The sequence below is a fragment of the Pelodiscus sinensis genome, chromosome 14 (genome assembly GCF_052426305.1).
Source record: "Pelodiscus sinensis isolate ZL-2025 chromosome 14, ASM5242630v1, whole genome shotgun sequence".
NCBI classification, from domain to species: domain Eukaryota; kingdom Metazoa; phylum Chordata; order Testudines; family Trionychidae; genus Pelodiscus; species Pelodiscus sinensis.
This window is the reverse complement of record NC_143065.1, coordinates 26,784,262-26,803,837: the sequence shown is the minus strand read 5'-3', so window position 1 is coordinate 26,803,837 and position 19,576 is coordinate 26,784,262. Positions and strand designations below refer to the sequence as shown.

At 46.7% G+C, this 19,576-nt stretch overlaps 1 protein-coding gene across 2 annotated transcripts in view; it reads left to right on the top strand.

Annotated features, from left to right (window-relative positions):
• The first annotated feature begins 5,118 nt into the window (after nt 1-5,118).
• HDGFL3 (HDGF like 3) overlaps nt 5,119-19,576 on the top strand; it is a 72,181-nt gene continuing 57,723 nt past the window's right edge. The window contains exon 1 of one of the 2 annotated variants that reach the window (XM_075897140.2): nt 5,119-5,697. In XM_075897140.2, the coding sequence (XP_075753255.1) occupies nt 5,614-5,697 (84 nt within the window). In that variant the 5' untranslated portion in view covers nt 5,119-5,613. The remainder of the gene's footprint in view (nt 5,698-19,576) is intronic. The other variant, XM_006139246.5, reaches the window with a different exon arrangement.

Genomic DNA, 19,576 nt, shown 5'->3' with positions numbered 1-19,576 from the left:
GTGCACTGGCAGGAGCAAAAAAAATGCCCTTAGGCCAGGTCTACAAGCAGGACTCCTACGTAGGCCTCTCTGAGATGAAATCTACCTTAATAGAAATGCTACAGAAAGGCAGGAGGTGAGACCACTGCCTGCCATCCCTTGGGTGAATATCCCATAAGGCTCCATGGGCCAGACTGTCATAAAGATGTGCCATTCCCATCCCAATGCTTCAGAAGAGTGAATCTGGCTCTTTGTGTGACATGAAACAGCAGAATAGAAAAAAATCATCCATACCGTGTGTGAAAAGGCTTTGGTCTTTTGTGTCATGGTTCATGCACATATGGGAAATGACAGGCATGTCCCACACCTGTTTGTGGGCCGCGCCATGTCACAAGACAGCAGGAACACACAGCCCAAACTAGCAACATCACAGCCAAAGAGCAGATGTGTGGCCTGCACTTACTCATATGCATGCAAAATGGGATACAACGCTGCAGATCTTCTGCTTTATCTGGGATCGCAGTGAGTATGGGTCTATAAAGGGTCCAGGATAGGACATTGACCAGCAGTGATACAAAGCATTTTGAGGTGACTGTGTGTGGGGAAGGGTATTTTCTGGTGGCATCCAACAGTTTAATCCCAATTCAGTCCCAGACTAATTATGCAGACATAAGCAAAAGTACTACTTTCAAAAAAGAGCTTAATAAGTTCATGGAGGATAGGTCCATCAATGGCTATTAGCCAGAATGGACAGGAAAGGTGTCCCTAGTGCCAGGGGTGGGCAATAATTTTTGAAGGGGGGACCACTCCAAGAATTTGGTAAGTGGTCAAGGGCCACACTCTTCCATGATATTAATGGAGGAGGTGCAGGGCCTGGGATGGAGGTTGAGTGCAGAAGAGAGCTCAGAGTAGGAGACTGGGGTGCAGAAGGGGTGCAGGGTTTGGGAAGGGGTATAGGTATGGGTTCAGGAGAGGATTCTGACCTGGAGGAGGGGTTTAGGAGGGGTATAGGGTCTGGGAGGGGGTTGTGACCAGTGGCAGAGGTGCAGGAAGGGGTGCAGGGATTTGGGTTGTGACCTGGGGCAGGGGCTTGGGTGCAGGCTCTGGGAGGGGGGTATGTGTGCAGGAGTGGGGGGGCAAAGGGTTTGGGTTATGTGAGGCAGGAGTGCAGGAGGGGGAGCAAAGGGTTGGAGGGAGGCAGGGAGTGACTTGTGTGCTAGAGACAGGTTCTGGCTGGGAGGCGTTTACCTAGATGGCTCCTAGCCAGTGCCTGGCAGGTCTCTCAGGCAGGCTCCCTGCCTGCCTGCCCCCACATGCCACTCAAATCAGCCAGCTGCAGAGGCCACATGCTGCTCTGAGTGCTGTGAGCCCAGGAAGGAGGGTACTTTGCATGCTGCCTGCCCGAAAAACAGGCAGCTCTCATTAGCCAGTTTCCCGGCCTCTAGCAGCTCCTCCCACTGCCATGGCCTGCAGCCTGGGAAGGGTGGGAAAGGCTCTGGGGGCCCCTGCCTCCAGCACCCTCCCTTCCCATAGCCTGAAGGCCTGCCGCCTGTCCAGGGCCTCTTGGTGGGGCCTCCTAGGTGGGCCCCGGGGTCTTTGGTGGAGGGGCCAGGGGCAGAGGGGCTACTTACCTGGTCTGGTGGCAGGCAAGGTGGCAGAGTCCCAACTGTGCTGGTCACTCTCTTGGGGTACATTTACACAACAGTGTTATTTCAGAATAACTTATGTTATTCCAAAATAACACAGTCTGTGTCTGCATTACAAGCAGTTATTTCGACATAATGTCGAGCTGGAGGACTTCTTACTCTGACTCCTGTAGCCTTCATTTTATAACGAATAAGGGAAGTCAGAGGAAGAGTGTTCTTTCTCGGACTTCCTGCTGTGTAGACAGCGCCAAAAGCCAAACTAAGCTATTTTGACTTAAGCTATGCAACTGACGTAGCTCAAGTTGCATAGCTTATTTCTGCTTTAGCCCTGCTGTATAGACATGCCCTCTGTAGTATGGCTGCCTTCTGTGGTTTCTGCAGTTCTCTCTCTCCCTGGCAGGCTTGCTGCCCCCAGTGGCCACTCTCAGTAACGCGTCCTTCTTCCCTGACTCTTCCTTTCCATGTAATGAAAAACAGTCCCATTCCCGGAACTTCCTGTTTTCCTGGAACAACCAAACCCTAACCTTGCTTTAAGTTATAGTAAGAGGAAATGGCATTCCAAATTTCCTCTTACCATTTAGGACGAGTGGTCCTTGCTCTTACCATTTAGGACGAGTTATTGAACAAACGAACTCACAGACAGACACACAGACATGCAGAAATCTCTAAAGTATATTTATAGATTTCTATCAAATTCCTGTAGGGCTAGACTCCAACACAGTAATCTGGAAATTGTTCCCATAGCACTCTCACCGAGGTCCAGTGAGTCCTCTCTTTGGGATGTAGGGTTTGGGCCAGGCTGGGTGACAGTATTTAGTTTCCTATAATCCATTGAAAATCTGATGGTTTTCTGCATTTTTTTTATACCACTGCAATAGGTGATGCCAAGCAGCTTTTTGACTTAGTGATTTCAAGCATGTTCTCTACCTCCTCCTAGATTTGCTTCTATATTTCCCCTTTTGCCCAGTATGCTCTGCTAGGACTGAGCAGGGCCCAGAAGTTGGAATGGAGTATACAATCTTGCCAGTTAAGTCTGGCCAATTGGAGTGTAGGTCTACAGAAATTTGATAGAAATAATTCGTACCAAGGAAACAGAGAATGTGATTGTTAAATGTAGAAGTGTGCATTTGGTGTTTAAACTTCATGAAAACTAATGAAATGTTACATTTATTGTTCTCACTCATCTGTATGCTGTTATAATGTAACAGCAAACATCTGTGTGGTGTATATCCCTATAATTAAATATCACATCAAAAGAGACAGAAACCTTATGGAATGCAAATGAAGAACTTCAACAGAAACACACTAATTTCAAAGCCAGTGGTCATTATGGCCAGGTCTATGCTACAGAGGAAGGTCGATTTAAGGTATGCAATTCCAGCTATGTACATAACATAGCTGGAGTTGACGTACATTAAGCTGACCTTCCCCTGTGTTATAGATCTGGCCACACTGACCACTTAAACTGAACTCTTGTGCCATTCCCACAACAGGAGCTCGCTGGGAGAAATGGTCCTGTCAACTTTCCTTAGTCCTTGTGACAGTGAGGAGTACTGCAGTTGACGGAGGTGCCCTGAGTGTTTGATTTAGTAAAGATCTGCTAAATCGAACGCTGGAAGATTGACTGCCATCACGTTGATCTTCCCATCAGTATAGAAGTGGCCTGTGTGTGATGATCAGAGGTCAAGACTCAAAATGCATTCCTCCCTCTTCATCATCAAAGGAAAAGCCCACGTGAGCAGTGATGCTGTCAGCTTGTTTTCTTTTAGAAGAAACTGTAAGTATGGATTCAAGGAAGGATCCAGCATCTCTGGATTGTTTAGATTCATCCAGATAAGTTACTAGATGCAAAGCAGAGATCCCCAGAGACAATCTGGGTGCCCTAAAAAGAGTTTTAGGAAACTAGCAGTTTATTACATCACTGCCACTATTTGAAATTACAAACTCTGACTCACCTGTGCATATATTTTACTTGCTTTAACCTCTCAATAATTCTTACCTCCTTTTTATAGTGAATAAACCTTTAGTTAGTTTATCACTAGCTTGGGTGCCTGCCCTGTTTTCTGACAGTCTGTCCTGAGGTAGGCACTGACACTTGTGAGCCACCCCAGACAATGTGACAGCAGGCTTAGTCAGCAAGCAACAGCAGAGCAGGGAGGAGAATACAAAATCCTGCCAACCAATGCATACTGTAGCCACTAGTTGGCATTACTGTATCCCTACCACATCTCACCCACAGCTTCAAGAAGGTTTACTGAGATGTATACCTACACAACTTCTGATGGCTAAAATATTTTCCACACAACCTGTGTGGCACTGCCCCTAGAGATGTCAACCTCCCATTGCCCTCTAAGTGCCCTCCTGCTGATACCCTTTTACCAAATTATTCCCCCCCCCCACACTAGTAGTTGTAATTTAGCAAATGGGTGTGTGCAGAAGGATCAAAGGGTGCAGTGTTCAGATTGTAGTGAGGTTTGTGGTATATGATAGTTGTAATCATAAGAGATGTGCTCATAGATGGAATAGTAGAGGTGACTTCATTTTTCACTTTTCTTGCTTTTTTGGGTGTGTGTTGGTAATATTTTATAGAATCATGGAAATGTAGGATGAATGGAACCTCGAGGTCATCTAGTCCTTCTCCTTGCAGTGAGGCATCTATATATCAACCCTCACTTCTTTACAGTGAAGATTTTTACATATTAATTTTCATGGGTTTTTAAGATTGTAGGATACTGGCGACAGTTACAATTTACAAGGATCCATATCCCACTCTGGGTCCTTGTGGCACTAGGACACGTTGGTGTCCAGAACTTGGTAGTGAAGTAAGACTTCTTGGTTTGTTCTGTAATCAGGCAATAGAATTTGGGGGTCTCAGCACAAAAATCAGCAAGATATAGCAGGATTCCAGAGACAGGACTTGGTAGCATGATATGCTGGAAAGTTAGAATGGTCTACTCTAGAATTTCTGTTTGTGTGTGTGCCCTACTTAGGATTGGATGTGTTCCGTAGTTAGGTTACTAGATCTGTGGGTTTGGGTGCAAAACTTCATGCCCCAGAACTAGGCTTTTGTAGTGCTATTGAGCTGGGACACATTGGGCTCCGGGATTTTTTTGGTGTGTTAGAATGGGTTAGGTTTCTTATTAATTTAAGTGGTTATATTTGGGGGCAAGGGTGCCTTACATCATGCCCTGGATCCAGATTTTTGTAGCCCTAAGGTTGCTGAGGTTTTGGTGCAGTAGGAGTGGTTGCATGTGTTCCATCAGAGGTGGACTTTGGGGGTTCAGGCACAATGACACGCCAACAGCCTCTATGTCCTAGCTCCAGGTCTTTGTGGCACTAGGGCACACTGGAGCGGTAGGAAAAGATTGGACGTGTTTTGTATTTAAACAGTGGAATTGGGAGTGGGGGGTTGGGTGCAAGGATCTGGCAGGATCCATGTAGATCCGGCTTTTCCCTTTGCCCTCAGCCCCCCGTGGAAACGGTGCATAAAGCGAGCTGGGGAGGCAGGCAGGCAGGCAGGCGGCGAGGAGCCGCTCTGAGCTCTGCTGTTTTTCCTAGAAACCGATCCGTGGACCTAGAAAATAACAGGAAGGGGAAAGCAAAGGGGGGAAAATACGAAGATCCTGTTTGCGGTCGCTGCCCGAGGAAGAATTTGGAGGAGAAGGATCCATATTTCTGCTGCCGCCGAGGCTGCGGCGCCGAGGATGGAGCGCGGGGCCATGTAGCGGGCTCGCCTCTCGGCCACGCTCTCTCCGCCCGCAGCGGGATTTCGGCCTCGGCCCGGGGGCCGCGGGGGCTGAGGGCAAGGCCGCCCCCTCCCCGCTGCACACGCCCCCCACCTCTCCCGCCGCCGAGGGAAGCGGCTGGTGCCCGGGGCCCGTCCCTGCTGCGGCGGCGGCTGCCTTCGCCTGGGCGGATCGCGCCCCGCCAGGGGCCGCTGGTTGCAGGGGGCGCGGGGCAGGCGGGAGGCGGCGGAGGGAAGCTGCCGATGGCGCGTCCGAGGCCCCGCGAGTACAAGGCTGGAGACCTGGTGTTCGCCAAGATGAAAGGCTACCCGCACTGGCCGGCCAGGGTGCGTGAGTACCGGGGTGGGGGTGGGGAACGTAGGGAGCCCGCTCAGCCAGCGCCCGGCGCGGCCCTTTCCCCGCGGCCGGGTCCTTTGCAAGCCCAGCCGCAGACCCCCTCCCTCTCCATGCCTCCTCCAGCGAGGAGCCTAGCTCGGGCTTGGGGCTGTTCCCGGCTCGGTTATTGTGCATCTTTGCTGGGATGTGCAGATTTCTCTCTCCCCCTCCCCCCTCCGCGAGAAGGAGGGGGTGAGAGTGGATTGTACCTGAATTATTAGTGTGGGGAAGAGGCCTGGGGAACTGGCAGCTCTGCATGAAAATGATGCTATTTATTATACGCCCTCCCCTCTCACTGCCTCTCTCCCCCCCCACACACTACTGAGAGCACCCGCCTGCACATTGCCAGGCAGGCGGTGGCAGAGAAGCTGCCTTTAGCCACAATATGAAGCCACGGAGAGGGAGAGAGACAAACAGGCACAGCCATCACAAGGCCGGATCTGTGTCTCTCTCAGCCCAGGAAGTGCCTCCTGCCTGGGAAACACGCTTGGGAGGAGAGCAAGGCCTAGAATTCAGGCAGCAACTCTTTGCAAGGTGCCTGATACACAGAATAGACCATATTTGGGGCTGCAGTGGGCGGAGGGGGCATGGTCTGCTGTAAAGAGATTAGTGTTAACATGGACCCAATCCTGAGGGATGCGAGTTATTCCTTGAGGAGGAGGAGTTGGGGATCCCTGGCTTCCATTCTTCCATACACCTCTCTAAATGCAGGCACATTGGCTTTCGTTCAGGGGCTGATTATGTGGAGAAGTCTTAGGCTTGTGAATCAGTGACTGGTTTGATTTTGTGGTGGTTTGGGGGTTGTGAGCTTTTTATTTTATTATTATTCCTTGCCCATCTTTGATTATAAATGGCTTTGAAATCACTGAGTTGGAAAAGCATCATGGGTATTTGGCAACCTAATAGGCATTCTATGGTATCTTTAATGTCCATATTCAGTATAGGCCCACTAACAAAGCAAGGCTTTGTGTTCTGATACCATAGCATACTTACAGCCTTCCCTTTTTTTGGTCACTATAATGGACTTTGTTGAAGGAGTGTTTGTTCATTGTCCATTCCATCCTGCTAGGGAAAATCACACCTATTCAATGCTACATTCTGTTTTCAGTCACCAGTAAAAGAAAGTTGTTGTTTATAATCTGAGAGAGCTTGAAGATTATAAAGCGTGGAACACACTTTGCAGGGAAGCATAGGGAAGTGGGGTCAAGGCAATGAAAAAAGGGTGCATGTAAGTGGTGAAAAGTGGACATTGTGAATGTGACAGAGTGTTGAGCTGTAGACACAGTACAAGGATACTGTACAGTACAAGCCTTTGATACACCAGTATCAAAGGCTTAAATTAAGATTGATAGAGAAGAGCAATATCAGAGGATGCTAAATGTTAAGTAGAACAGACATAAGGATGTACGCTCAATTGCTTTGGCAGAGCAGGCTGAAATTTATTTGTGAATAGCCATAAGAGCATAAGAACATAGCCTATAAAAACGGCCATGCTGGATTAGACCAAAAGTCCATCTAATCCGATGGCCACTGTTGGAAGACAGGCTAATACAAAGTACTTCAGAGGAAATGAACAGAACAAGTAATTCAAGTGATCCATGTCTAAACTTTACATTGCATTTGTAATTAATGTGTCTGATCAGCATTTATGTTCTTATATCTCTTTATGATGGCCAACATCATATTAAAGGTGATGATTTACATCAGAGAACAATGGAGTTTATTGTAAATCAATTTCTTTCTGACATCAATAATGGTTTAATTTCATCTGAAAATGGATCAGCAGATGACTTTAACACCTCAAGATCATTCCAGCTTTGGGTTTGATCCTGCTCCGGTTGAAGTCATTGGCATAACTCTTTGATTTGCTAAAATCTCTTCTCTTCTCATTTGCATGCAGCAACATTATCTTTGGTGTGCAGTGAAGACTAAGCTTGTGGCCTTGTCCTTCTGAGTAAAAAAGGGTGCAATATTAACTCATATTAGCTAATGTGGCGACTAATTGAAGTCATTGGAAAACTTTCAGTAAACTTTTCTTAATTTTTTTTATCATGCACAGAATGCAGATGGGCACATCTTTGATTATGTGTTTAGTTGGCTAGTCAAAGTTATGACCCTCAAGATATGGATTCACTAGGGAAAAAGTTGTGTTAGCTAACATGTGTTAGGTGAAGACTTCAGTGAAGACAAAGCCATCTATCTATAATTTTAACATGAGGTTTTGCAGTTTGAGGTAAAGGCTATGGGATTGCTTTGTCTTCAGTAGTATTTTACCTTGTGTTAGGTATCATGTATTAGTGAACACAAGTTAACAACATGCCTATTTCCTTGTGAAGACTAGGCCACAGGGTTTATAGTAGTCCTCACTGTGCTCCAAGGAGTCTGTTGTGGTATGCAAGTGAGGAGAGAAGTCGAGATTGTTGCAGATGACATGTCAGGTCAGCTCTCCTGATTAATTGAACCTTAGTTATCAAGAGGTTTTGCTTAGGTGGAAGATCTTTATATAATCAAAGTTTAGATGCTCAGCACAGTGGAAAGTGGCTGATGTGCTGGGAAACCAATAGGGAAACCAATGCCTAAAAACCAATGGCATGCTACAGCTGTAGAACCTCACAGACCTTGTGATATTGAGCATCGTCTCACCAATTAACAACTTACCAAGGACCAAATCCTGCAGTCTTCAGTCAAGACTCTACTTGATAGTCACTCAGGTGTCTCCATGCTCTGTTAAAAAGACTTGCGTTACAAAACACTTGTCTTTGTAACGCTCTTTTAGATAGTTGGGATATGAAAGATGCCATTGAAGTCATACTGATCTGAAAGACTTCTCCATTTTGATCATGCAGGCTGAGTAAGGATGGCAGGAATTGAGCCAAAGTCAGTAAGTTTGGTGTCCAGTAGTATTCCCTGTAAGGTGACCACCCAGGCAAGATTCAGGTGCTACTCAGCTGATCAGCAGAGTGCCCGCCGTCACCCACAGCTGGCATCGCATGTTTCTGCTGGTGATGCACATATGCATATGGCTTGGTGCAGAATGCCCTGCCCATAGGTGAAAAAATTAGAGGGAACACTGGTCTCCAAGGTGACTTTTATGTGACTGGATCAAATACTATCTCGTGTCAAAAGGAAGAGTAGCAGTTTGGTGTAATAAGATGCAGGTAGCACATTGAATACTTCATGCATCCAAAGTAGGGATGTTAAATGGTGTTTAATCAACTAGTAGATGGAAATTCCTGGTGGCTCTTAATACATTTAAAAGACTAAAGCGCAGCAGACAACGGAAGGGGGACCTGGGGTGAGCAAGGACAGCTGATTCCCGGCTCATGCCTGGTCCCCCCTGTGGCATCCAGGATAGCTAGATTCCTGGCTTGCACACAACCCCCTGCTATGCCGCTGCCTCCCCTGCACCTCATGGAGATGGTGCTGGGAGGAAACCAGCTTTTAAGCCAGCTCCTCCAAGCACCAGCTCCTGATCCCCGCTCTCTACCTTGCTGCCTCTCTTTGATAGAGGCTGCGGGAGGGGGGGGCAGGGGAGGGAAGCGACTATCTGATAAGCATATGCTTATTGGATAGTCGACTAGTCGCTTACATCCCTTGTCCAAAGATGTTTTTCAAAGTCACGAGAGAAATTCTAAGTGGCCATAGCCTCTGCTGGGGTAAATAAGCAAAGTTCCATTCATGTAAATGGAACTATGTTGATTTACTCTAGCTGAGGATCCAGCCCTGACAATACATAGATTGCATAGACAGAAGAGGCATTTAAGTGTGCATACAGGAAGCAAGCTTGGGTGGCTGAGGTACTAGATTGAGACAGGAAATATAGGTTTGGGTCCCAGCTTTGCTAGAGACTTCCTGTGCAACGATGGGTTACTGTCTCTCTTGGCCTCAGTTCACTGACTGTAAAACAGGAACAACAACACTTTCCTACCTACCAAGGGTGAGTGTCAGTACATTAATTAGCATTTGTGACTTGCTCAGCTGCTACCAGGATGGGGGCTGTATCATTATCTAGATTCATAGGAAAATGTTCATTTCATCTTCCAGACATATTCTTCTGGTTTGTTGGTAGCTTTAATATTGGCCATTGGTTAGCCACTTGAGGTTAAATGAAAGGAAAAAAAAATCAATAATTGTGTTCATTTCATCAGTGGTTCTGAAGACATAATAAGCAATTAGATGACACAATGTGCAGGTGATTAACAAATAAGAAAAAGACTGTTAAGGCAAATGTAAAGAGAGGAACAAAATTCTGAATGATTTGAATAATCTGCAAGTATGCCCAGGTAAGTGACTTATACAGTTCACTGAATAAAATGTAAGATAATGTGGCTTGGGATAAGAGAATGTGATTTGGGTAGACTAAGGCCAGGTCTACACTAGACCCAGCAGCTCAGTTTATGGTACACAATTTCAGCTATTTAGAATACGTAACTGGAGTCAGCTTAATTTAAGCTGAGCTTTGTGGCATCCCCATAGTGGAAGGCCAATGGGAGCAAATGCTCCTGTCATCATCCCTTACTCTTCACTAGAGCAGGAGTACGGGATGCTGGTGGGGGCACCTTCTGAGTTTGATTTAGTGAGTCTTAACTAGACTCGCTAAATCGAACTCTGGATGATCGATCACAGCAGTGGCGATCTTCTGCAGCGTGAAGACACTGCAGATAGTTTGTGCAAGGACGGTTATGTTGGCTTGGAACAGTACGAAAGAGATCTACAGAAGTATTGCAGTGAACTTTAATTTGCCATGCACAAAAGGTTTAGATGCTTTTCACGTCTCATTCAGATGAGAGTATATCTCTTAGAGTGATTATGTTACATTAACGAATCACCAGTAATTAAAGTGTACAGTCTCTTGGGAATCTGAATTTCTTCACTTGTAGACCCACCTCTCTCTCCTTCTCCTTTATAATTCCATGCTGCTGCTTTTGATTGACATTCCCTTATATATAATATTTGTTAGAGAAGTTTGAAAGCACATGTGGTGCTGTCTGGTACACGTAGAAGAGTCATGTTTAAAGAAGGCAACATTTGCTGGTAATTACCACAAAATGGTTTTCTGAGCTATTTATACATTTTAGGGAATCAGTGTATGATCTGATACATCTTGCCAGTAACTTAGTAGATGATGGCATTGTAATGAGAATCACTGTCTGTAATATGTTCAGCTGAAGAAATTACTTTAATAAGATTAGGAATGTAAGCGACTAGTTGACTTTCCGATAAGCATATGCTCATTGGATAGTAGACTAGTGACTCAACTAGTCACTTCCCCCCTGCCTTGCTGCCTCTTTCAAAGAGAGAGGCAGCAAGTAGGGGGAGCAGGAGCTGGTGCTGGGGTGAACTGATTTAAAAGCTGGTTCCCCCCAGCACCATTTCTGCAGGGGGGCAGGGGATGCAGAGGCGTATCAGGGGACCAGGCACGGAGGGCCTTAATTTTAAATGTATTAATACATTTACAAAGCACAAATGCAGCAGAGGGGACCAGTCGTGAACTGGGACAGCTGATTCCCGGCTCACGCCTGGTCCCCCCGCTGCGCTTCAGCCTTTTAAATGTATTAAGAGCGTGGCTATGGCTCTGCAGTTTTCCCCCCTTATCAAACTAATCAGGTAGTCGATTGAAATTCCATTGACTAGTCAATTAGCTGATTAAATGTCATTTAACTTCCCTAAATAAGATACAAGTGTAGGCTCGTAATTTCCAGTTCAACATATTGTAACCCTATTGTTAACTATGGCCAAATCTAACAAGCCCTTTAAGCACATGAGAAATCCAAATGTGGAACTGAAGTTAAAGTTAAGCATATGCTTTGTTGGATTGTTGCCTAGAAGAGTAACACTGTTACTACAGTACTATCATATTAAAGAACCTAAAAAAATACTATCAAAGTGTGAAATAATTCCAGCAGTTTAATTTTTACTCTTCAATAAAACAGTGAAGATCTGTGTGGAAAAATACATTTAAGGCACAAGCATAGACATTTTAGAAATGAACTATGGCCCTGATGTTGAATTGGGATCCACTAATGTGAACCTCTATAGGACTATGCATGGTCACAGTGCTCATCAGTCCCTCAAACAACCATGGAAGTAAGATTGTACGTTTTAAAGCAGGAGTGAGGAACCTTTTTTGGCTTAGGGACCACTGACCCACAGGAAAATCAGTTGGGGGCCAGCAAGTGAGAAGCAAAAAACAAAACCGTCACTGACATGGCCCCCGACAGAAAAGGAGAAAGAAACACCTCATATTCCCCTCTCACACCAGAGCCTAGGGGGACCCAGGCTAGTAGATTTTGTGTGCTCCAGCCCTGTAGGGGGATAGTGTGTGTGTGTGTGATGGAGCATCCAAGTGGGCTCCCCAATGCTGGGGGAGCCCTAAGTCACAGTGGCTGGATCCAGGCAAAATGGGGGCCATATCTGACCCCTGGGCCTTAGGTTCCCCACTACTGTTTTAAAGTGTTTAAAATATCAAAGAGACCATTTGTTTTCTTATTGCACAGAAGACAAGAAGAGGTAGGATTTCCCTGGCAGAGCTTTATCCTTTTGGTCAAAAAGTGACAGATGAAATCAGTTTAGATCCAGAAAACTTCAAAGAGCACTATATGTAAGAGAGCACTACGATTGCTCTGAACTCCAGTATAAAGAGGGAGAAAAACCTGTTGAGAGTCTATGGGTTAAGTTTAAAGGAGCATTGATGTTGTGGTTGGTGTTTGCTACAGGCCACCGAATCAGGTGGATGAGGTAGATGAGGCTTTCTTCGGACAACTGAGCGAAGCTTCCAGATCGCAGGCCCTGGTTCTCGTGGGGGACTTTAATCACCCTGACATCTGCTGGGAAACCTATATGGCAGTACACAGGCAATCCAGGAAGTTTTTGGAGAATGTTGGGGATAACTTCTTGACACAGGTGCTGAAGGATCCAACCAGGGGCTGTGCGCAGCTTGACCTTCTGCTCACAAACAGGGAGGAACTAATAGGGGAAGTAGAGGTGGGTGACAACCTGGGAAGCAGTGATCATGAGATGGTAGATTTCAGGATCCTGACGAAAGGAAGAAAAGAGAGTAGTAAAATACACACCTTGGACTTCAAAAAAGCAGATTTTGACTCCCTCTGAGATCTGATGGGCAAAATCCCCTGGGATGTTAACATGAAGGGGAAAGGAGTCCAGGACAGCTGGCAGTATTTTTAAAGAAGCCTTATTGAAGGCACAGAAAGAAACCATCCCGACGCGTAGCAAGAGAGGCAAACATGGTAGGAGACCGGACTGGCTTACAGGGGAAATCCTTGGTGAACTTAAGCACAAAAAGGAAGCTTACAAAGAGTGGAAACTTGGACAAATGACCAGGGAGGAGTTTAAAGGTATAGCTCGAGAATGCTGGGGGGTTATCAGGAAGGCGAAAGTGCATATGGAATTGCGACTGGCTAAGGATGTGAAGGATAACAAGAAAGGTTTCTACAGGCATGTTAACAAGAAGAAGGTGATCAGAGAGAGTGTGCGGCCCCTAATGGATGAAGGAGGTAACCTAGTGACAAATGTGGGGAAAGCTGAAGTACTCAATGCTTTCTTTGCCTCTGTATTCACGGACAAGGTCGGCTCCTGGACTTCTGCGCCAAGTGACGCAAGATGGGATGAAGATGGACAGCCCGTGATGGGTAAAGAACAGGTTAGGAACTATTTAGAAAAGCTAAACGTACATAAATCCATGGGTCCGGACTTAGTGCATCCGAAGGTACTGAGGGAGTTGGCAAATGTCATTGTGGAGCCTTTGGCTATTATCTTTGAAAAGTCGTGGAGATCAGGAGAAATCCCGGATGGCTGGAAAAAGGCAAATGTAGTGTTCATCTTCAAAAAAGGGAAGAAGGATGATCCAGGGAACTATAGGCCGGTCAGTCTTACCTCGGTTCCTGGAAAAATCATGGAAGGGATTCTTAAGGAATCCATATTGAGGCACTTGGATGAGAGGAAAGTGATTAGGAATAGTCAGCATGGATTCACAAAGGGCAAGTCGTGCCTGACCAATCTGATTAGCTTCTAGGATGAGGTAACTGGCTCGGTGGACATGGGGAAGTCAGTGGATGTTATATACCTTGACTTTAGCAAGGCTTTTGATACGGTCTCCCACAATATTCTTGCCAGCAAGTTAAGGGATTGTGGATTGGATAAATGGACGGTAAGATGGATAGAAAGATGGCTAGAAGGCCGGGCCCAGCGGGTAGTGATCAATGGCTCGATGTCAGGATGGCGGTTGATTTCTAGCGGAGTGCCCCAAGTTTCAGTTCTAGGACCGGTATTGTTCAATATCTTTATTAATGATCTGGATGAGGGGATGGATTGCACCCTCAGCAAGTTTGCGGATGACACTAAGCTGGGGGGAGAGGTAGATACGCTTAAGGGCAGAGATAGGGTAAAGAATGACTTAGACAAATTGGAGGATTGGGCCACAAGAAATCTGATGAGGTTCAACAAGGACAAGTGTAGAGTCCTGCACTTGGGACGGAAGAATCCCAAGCATAGTTACAAGCTGGGGACCAACCGGTTAAGTAGTAGTTCTGCAGAAAAGGACCTGGGGATTACAGTGGATGAGAAGCTAGATATGAGTCAACAGTGTGCTCTTGTAGCCAAGAAGGCTAATGGCATATTAGGTTGCATTAAGAGGAGCATTGCCAGCAGATCTAGAGATGTCATCATTCCCCTTTATTCGGCTTTGGTGAGGCCGCATCTGGAGTATTGTGTCCAGTTCTGGGCCCCCCACTACAAAAAGGATGTGGACGCATTGGAGAGGGTCCAGCGGAGGGCAACCAAAATGATTAGGGGGCTGGAGCATGAGACTTATGAGGAGAGGTTGAGGGACTTGGGTCTGTTTAGTCTGCAGAAGCGAAGAGTGAGGGGGGATTTGATAGCAGCCTTCAACTTCCTGAAGGGAGGTTCCAAAGAGGATGGAGAGAGGTTGTTCTCAGTAGTGACAGATGGCAGAACAAGGAGCAATGGTCTCAAGTTGTGGTGGAAGAGGTCCAGGTTGGATATTAGGAAAAACTATTTCACTAGGAGCGTGGTAAAGCACTGAAATGGGTTACCTAGGGAAGTAGTGGAGTCTCCATCCCTAGAGGTGTTTAAGTCTCGGCTTGACAAAGCCCTGGCTGGGTTGATTTAGTTGGAATTGGTCCTGCCTAGAGCAGGGGGCTGGACTTGATGACCTTCTGAGGTCTCTTCAAGCTCTATGATTCTAAGAGCACACAACAGATCTTTCTCTATATTTTCATGCCCAAGCCAGTTGCAGTCTCTTTGGCCCTTTGGAACCTGTCTAATCATTTCTCATTTGTTTAAAGATCACTTTGTGCTGCTTCTCCAGCTTTCCTCGTTGTTGCTCTGGTCTTCTATCACTTTTTGCCCTGCTGCTAAATCTGGATTTCTCATATCTCCTTCTCTTCCTTCATCACTTCCAGCCTATTCCTACTTTTCCTCCCTTTCTAACTGTTTGTCTCAGGGCATAAATATTGCTACCCAGTGTATTCCAAGTTGCCTCATTAGCTTAGTTATGAGTTATGACCATCCAGATACTTCCAATCCCCCAACACAAAGCGTATGATTGGCTTCATTCCAGCCTTACTGTTCCCAGTGCTGCAGCAAACCCAGTGACCCCTGTGCTGCAAGTTGTAACCTGTCTTACACCTTCCCATTTATTTCCCCTGAGGTTGTTCCTTGTCTCTGGAAGTAGTCTTCTTTGTTCCCTGTGCCCCCACCATCTTCTTGGGGTTGGATTCTGCTAGGTGTCCCTGTTCTTTTAATGGTCTCCTGCCCTCCATCCACAAAAAGTACACTTTGTGTTCCCTGTAAGATGTGCACTTATGTGGCTATTTAGGAGAGATTCAGATTCCACCCAGGGAATTAGCAGACCACCCACAACTGGGTTTTTTGTTTCTATAGGGCTGTGTCGACATTGGTATGATTTTGCGCAAAAGTGGTCGCTTCTGCGCAAAAACATGCTGCCTGTCTACACTGGCGGGGAGTTCTTGCGCAAGAACACTGATCTCATGTATGAAATCAGTGCTTCTTGTGCAAGAACTATGATACTCCCGCTGAGGAATAAGCCCTCTTGCGCAACTGTTCTTGCGCAAGAGGCCAGTGTAGACAGGCAACATGAATTTCTTGCGCAAGAAAGCCCGATGGCTAAAATGGCCATCGGAGCTTTCTTGCGCAAGAGAGCATCTACACTGGCACAGATGCTTTTGCGCAAAAGCACATCTCTTGCACAAAGGCACATGCCAGTGTAGACGCTCTCTTGCGCAAATACTTTAACGCAAGAATTCTTGCGTTAAAGAGTATTTGCGCAAGATCATGCCAATGTAGACGTAGCCTAGGTGGTGCACATACAATTTATTCTGCACATGGAAGAATAAGAGTAGAGAGGACATTGTTTGGGGTGGAGGTTTTCCCCACTTCTTCACTTGGTCATTGAACCAGTCATACCTCACTGATCCCTCCTCCAAATTACTTGGCTCTTGGTTTATATCTACCTACATGAATTTCCCTCTAAAGGCATAGTTTCAGGATCCTTGTCTTTCCATTGTATCTTGCCCCTGGGTTTGAGATTGTCTGGGTAGGTTCACTCTCCAAGGCTTCCTTGTTGGGCCCCTTGCCCAGGACTTGTTTCTTTTGGGAGTTGGCTCAGCCTCCATCCTCCTTCTCCTCTAGGTGTCCCTGATCTAGCACTCCCTGCTTCATTTCCCCTTCTTCCCACAAGTCCTCCAGTGTGTTTCATCTTTCTAAGCTTGTTACCATCTGTCTGTAATCACATACTGAGCCTGCAAGGTCTACACTCATGAGCTTTTTTCCACAGTTGGGGTCCTTCCTCCATCATTAACCATTTTTACATAAAGGGATTGGGGTCCAGTCTGTTAACACTACCCAGTAAGGCAAAAACTTTACTAGCCCTACTCACTACCACCCACACTTTCCTTCTGCTTCTAAGGGGATACCGCCAAGGGCTCTTTTCCACACGTATACAATAAATAGTTATCGACCCTGCTAGTTGCCACTGCAGCCTTACCAAGATATTCCATAGGCAGGAACAAATTGCTGCGGAATTCATAATGCTCCATGTTGTTCTTTGGCCTACTTCAGTGGGAATCGATCTTATTTCTGGTCGCCTTTTTATGCCTGTCCACACACAGAACTCTGCAAACCCACCGCCCATGTAGGGGCAGTCTCTCTTTTACCCCTGCACTGGTAGCAGAGTTCAGTATGTGTGGCTAGTGCATCATTGCTTGCCTTTTTCAGTCCCTTCCCAGGCTTTGCTAGATGAGGTTCTTCAGTCTTCTCTCTCATACCCTGGATTATAGGATTCCTTGGAAAGTCTGCCTCCAAACTTCTCTGTTAATTTTACCGCCATCTGTAATGACTCTGGCTGGTGCCTCCAGACTTAGACCCGTGTTTCTCAGGGAGGTGCTGTGTAAATTGCTCCAGAATAATGGGGTCCACTGTGGAGATGTTAGTTATTGTGTATTTGAATAATTGTGTAACTGCCTGAAATTTTAGCAGTGTGTCAGCTATTTGATAGTCCCCGTGGGTGGCGCTGGCAACCAGTGTGCTTCCAGCCCCACTCCCGGTGAGCCCCCTGCCACCCTGCATTGCTGCTGCTGCTGCATCAGAGGCAACAGGATGGGGTGCCAGGTGGCAGCTGTTCTGAGAGGAGAACCAGTTTAAAAACCAGCTCCTCATGCAGACCAGCTGCCTACTGCCCCACTCTGCTGCCTCTGATAGAGACAGCAGCGCAGGGTGGCAGCAGCCTCTGTCCACAGGGGGGCTGAGCTCCCCACAGACAGAGGCAGCAGCTCTGGGGGAGTGGAGGGGAGGCTGCCAAAAAGCAGGCCTCTGTCCATGTGGAGCTCAGACCCCTCGCAGACAGAGGCTGCTTTGTGGCAGCCTCCCCTGCCCCCACGCTGCTGCCTCTGATAGAGGCAGAAGCTCGGGCGGAGGGGCAGGTGGCACTGCAGAGCTGGTGCAGTGGGGAACTGGTTTTTAAGCCAGTCTCGCCAGCACCGATGCCTGCCTCCCTCCCTCCCCCCACCTCCGTAGGAGGCAGCAAGGCAGGGGGCAGGTCTGTGGGAGACTATACGTGTGGGGAGCTGGCTTGAAAACCAACTCCCTGCGCATATTGGCTCCAACCTACCCCCCTCATCCTCCATGCTACTGCCTCTATCAGGGGCAGCAGTGTGTGTGGGGGGGGGGAGGTGGATCCAGGATTTTTGGGAATTCGGCTTTTAAGCTAGCTCCTCCCAGGCACTGGCTGCTGCTCCATCCCCCCTTGCTACCTCTGATACAGAAGCAGCAAGGGAGAGGGGAAATGCATGTAGTTGACAAATAGATTAAGACCAGGCTTATCAGTTAATTGTGTAGTCCTCAACAGTCACGATGACATCCCTAGTCCACTGGGGCCTGGATGTCCTGTCTATTTGGCCATATGCAATCATCAAGTGACCCAGTCTGATAACTTCTGTGCAAAAGCTCTGGGACATATCCCATCATTCCAGCTGACTGTGCTGAATTTTTGGTGATATGGAGGATAGGATTATAATTCAGAATGATCTGGACAAACTGGGGAAATGGTCTGAGGCAAATAAGATGAAGTTCAATAAGGACATATGCAAACTGCTCAACTTAGGAAGAAACAATCAGTTTCACACATACAGAAGGGGAAGTGACTGTCTAAGGAGGAGTACTGCAGAAAGGGATCTATAGGGCTTATAATGGACCACAATCTAAATAGGAGTCAACAGTGTGACGCTGCTGCAAAAAAAGCAAACATTCTGGGATGCATGAATAGGAGTGTTGGGAGCAAGACACAAGAAGTAACTCTTCTGCTCTACTCTGCACTTGTTAGGCCTCAGCTGGAATATTGTGTCCCGTTCTGGGCACCACATTTCAGAAAAGATGTGGACAAGTTGGAGAAGGTTAAGAGAAGAGCAACAAAAATGATTAAAGGTCTGGAAAACATGACCTATGAGGCAAGATTAAAATAATTGAGTTTCTTTAGTCTGAAAAAGAGAGGAGTGAAAGGGGACATGAAAACAGCTTTCAGGTACCTAAAAAGTTGGAGCGGGAAGATGAAGAAAAATCATTCTCCTTAATGTCTGATGATAGGACAAGAAACAATGGGTTTAAATTGCAGCAAGGGAGGTTTAGGTTGGATATTAGGAAAAACTTCCTAACTGTCAGGGTGGTTAAGCACTGGAATAAATTGCCTAGAGAGGTTATGGAATCTCCATCGTTAGGGATTTTTAAGAGCAGGTTTGACAAACACTTGTCAGAGATGGTCTAGTTAGTGCTTGGCCCTACCATCAATGCAGGGGACTGGACTTGATGGCCTTTTGGGGTTCTTTCACGTTCTGTGATTTTTAATCTGACGGCAATCCTGTCCAAAATAACAGTCTTTAGTGTACATTGTCTTTGTCCTAGTAGGCTGCCTGAGGGCCTCACTGCCCAGATAAGGGGCTGGCTGAAGTGCCCACCTGAATTAATAGCCACCAGCTCAAAGGTAGTAAAAAGGCATCAGGGTCATCCCCTGGTTCCTTCTTATATAGTACCAGGCCCATAATTCTAGTTCCAGTCCCTTCACTGAAATTTACCAGCCTCTACAGGAGCTATTGTTGTACCCGATCTTGCTGCTTGATGGATGCTAGCCCTGTTTGCTGGAGCTCTGCCTGCTAACTCAGAAGTGCTTGAACCTCTGCCTGTTGAGTCTTCTGCAGCTCCTTTTGTTGTACCACTGGCCAGCGCAGCATCTCGTCTTTGTTGCCAGGATCTCTTGCCCTTTGCACAGGTCACCCTCAAGTC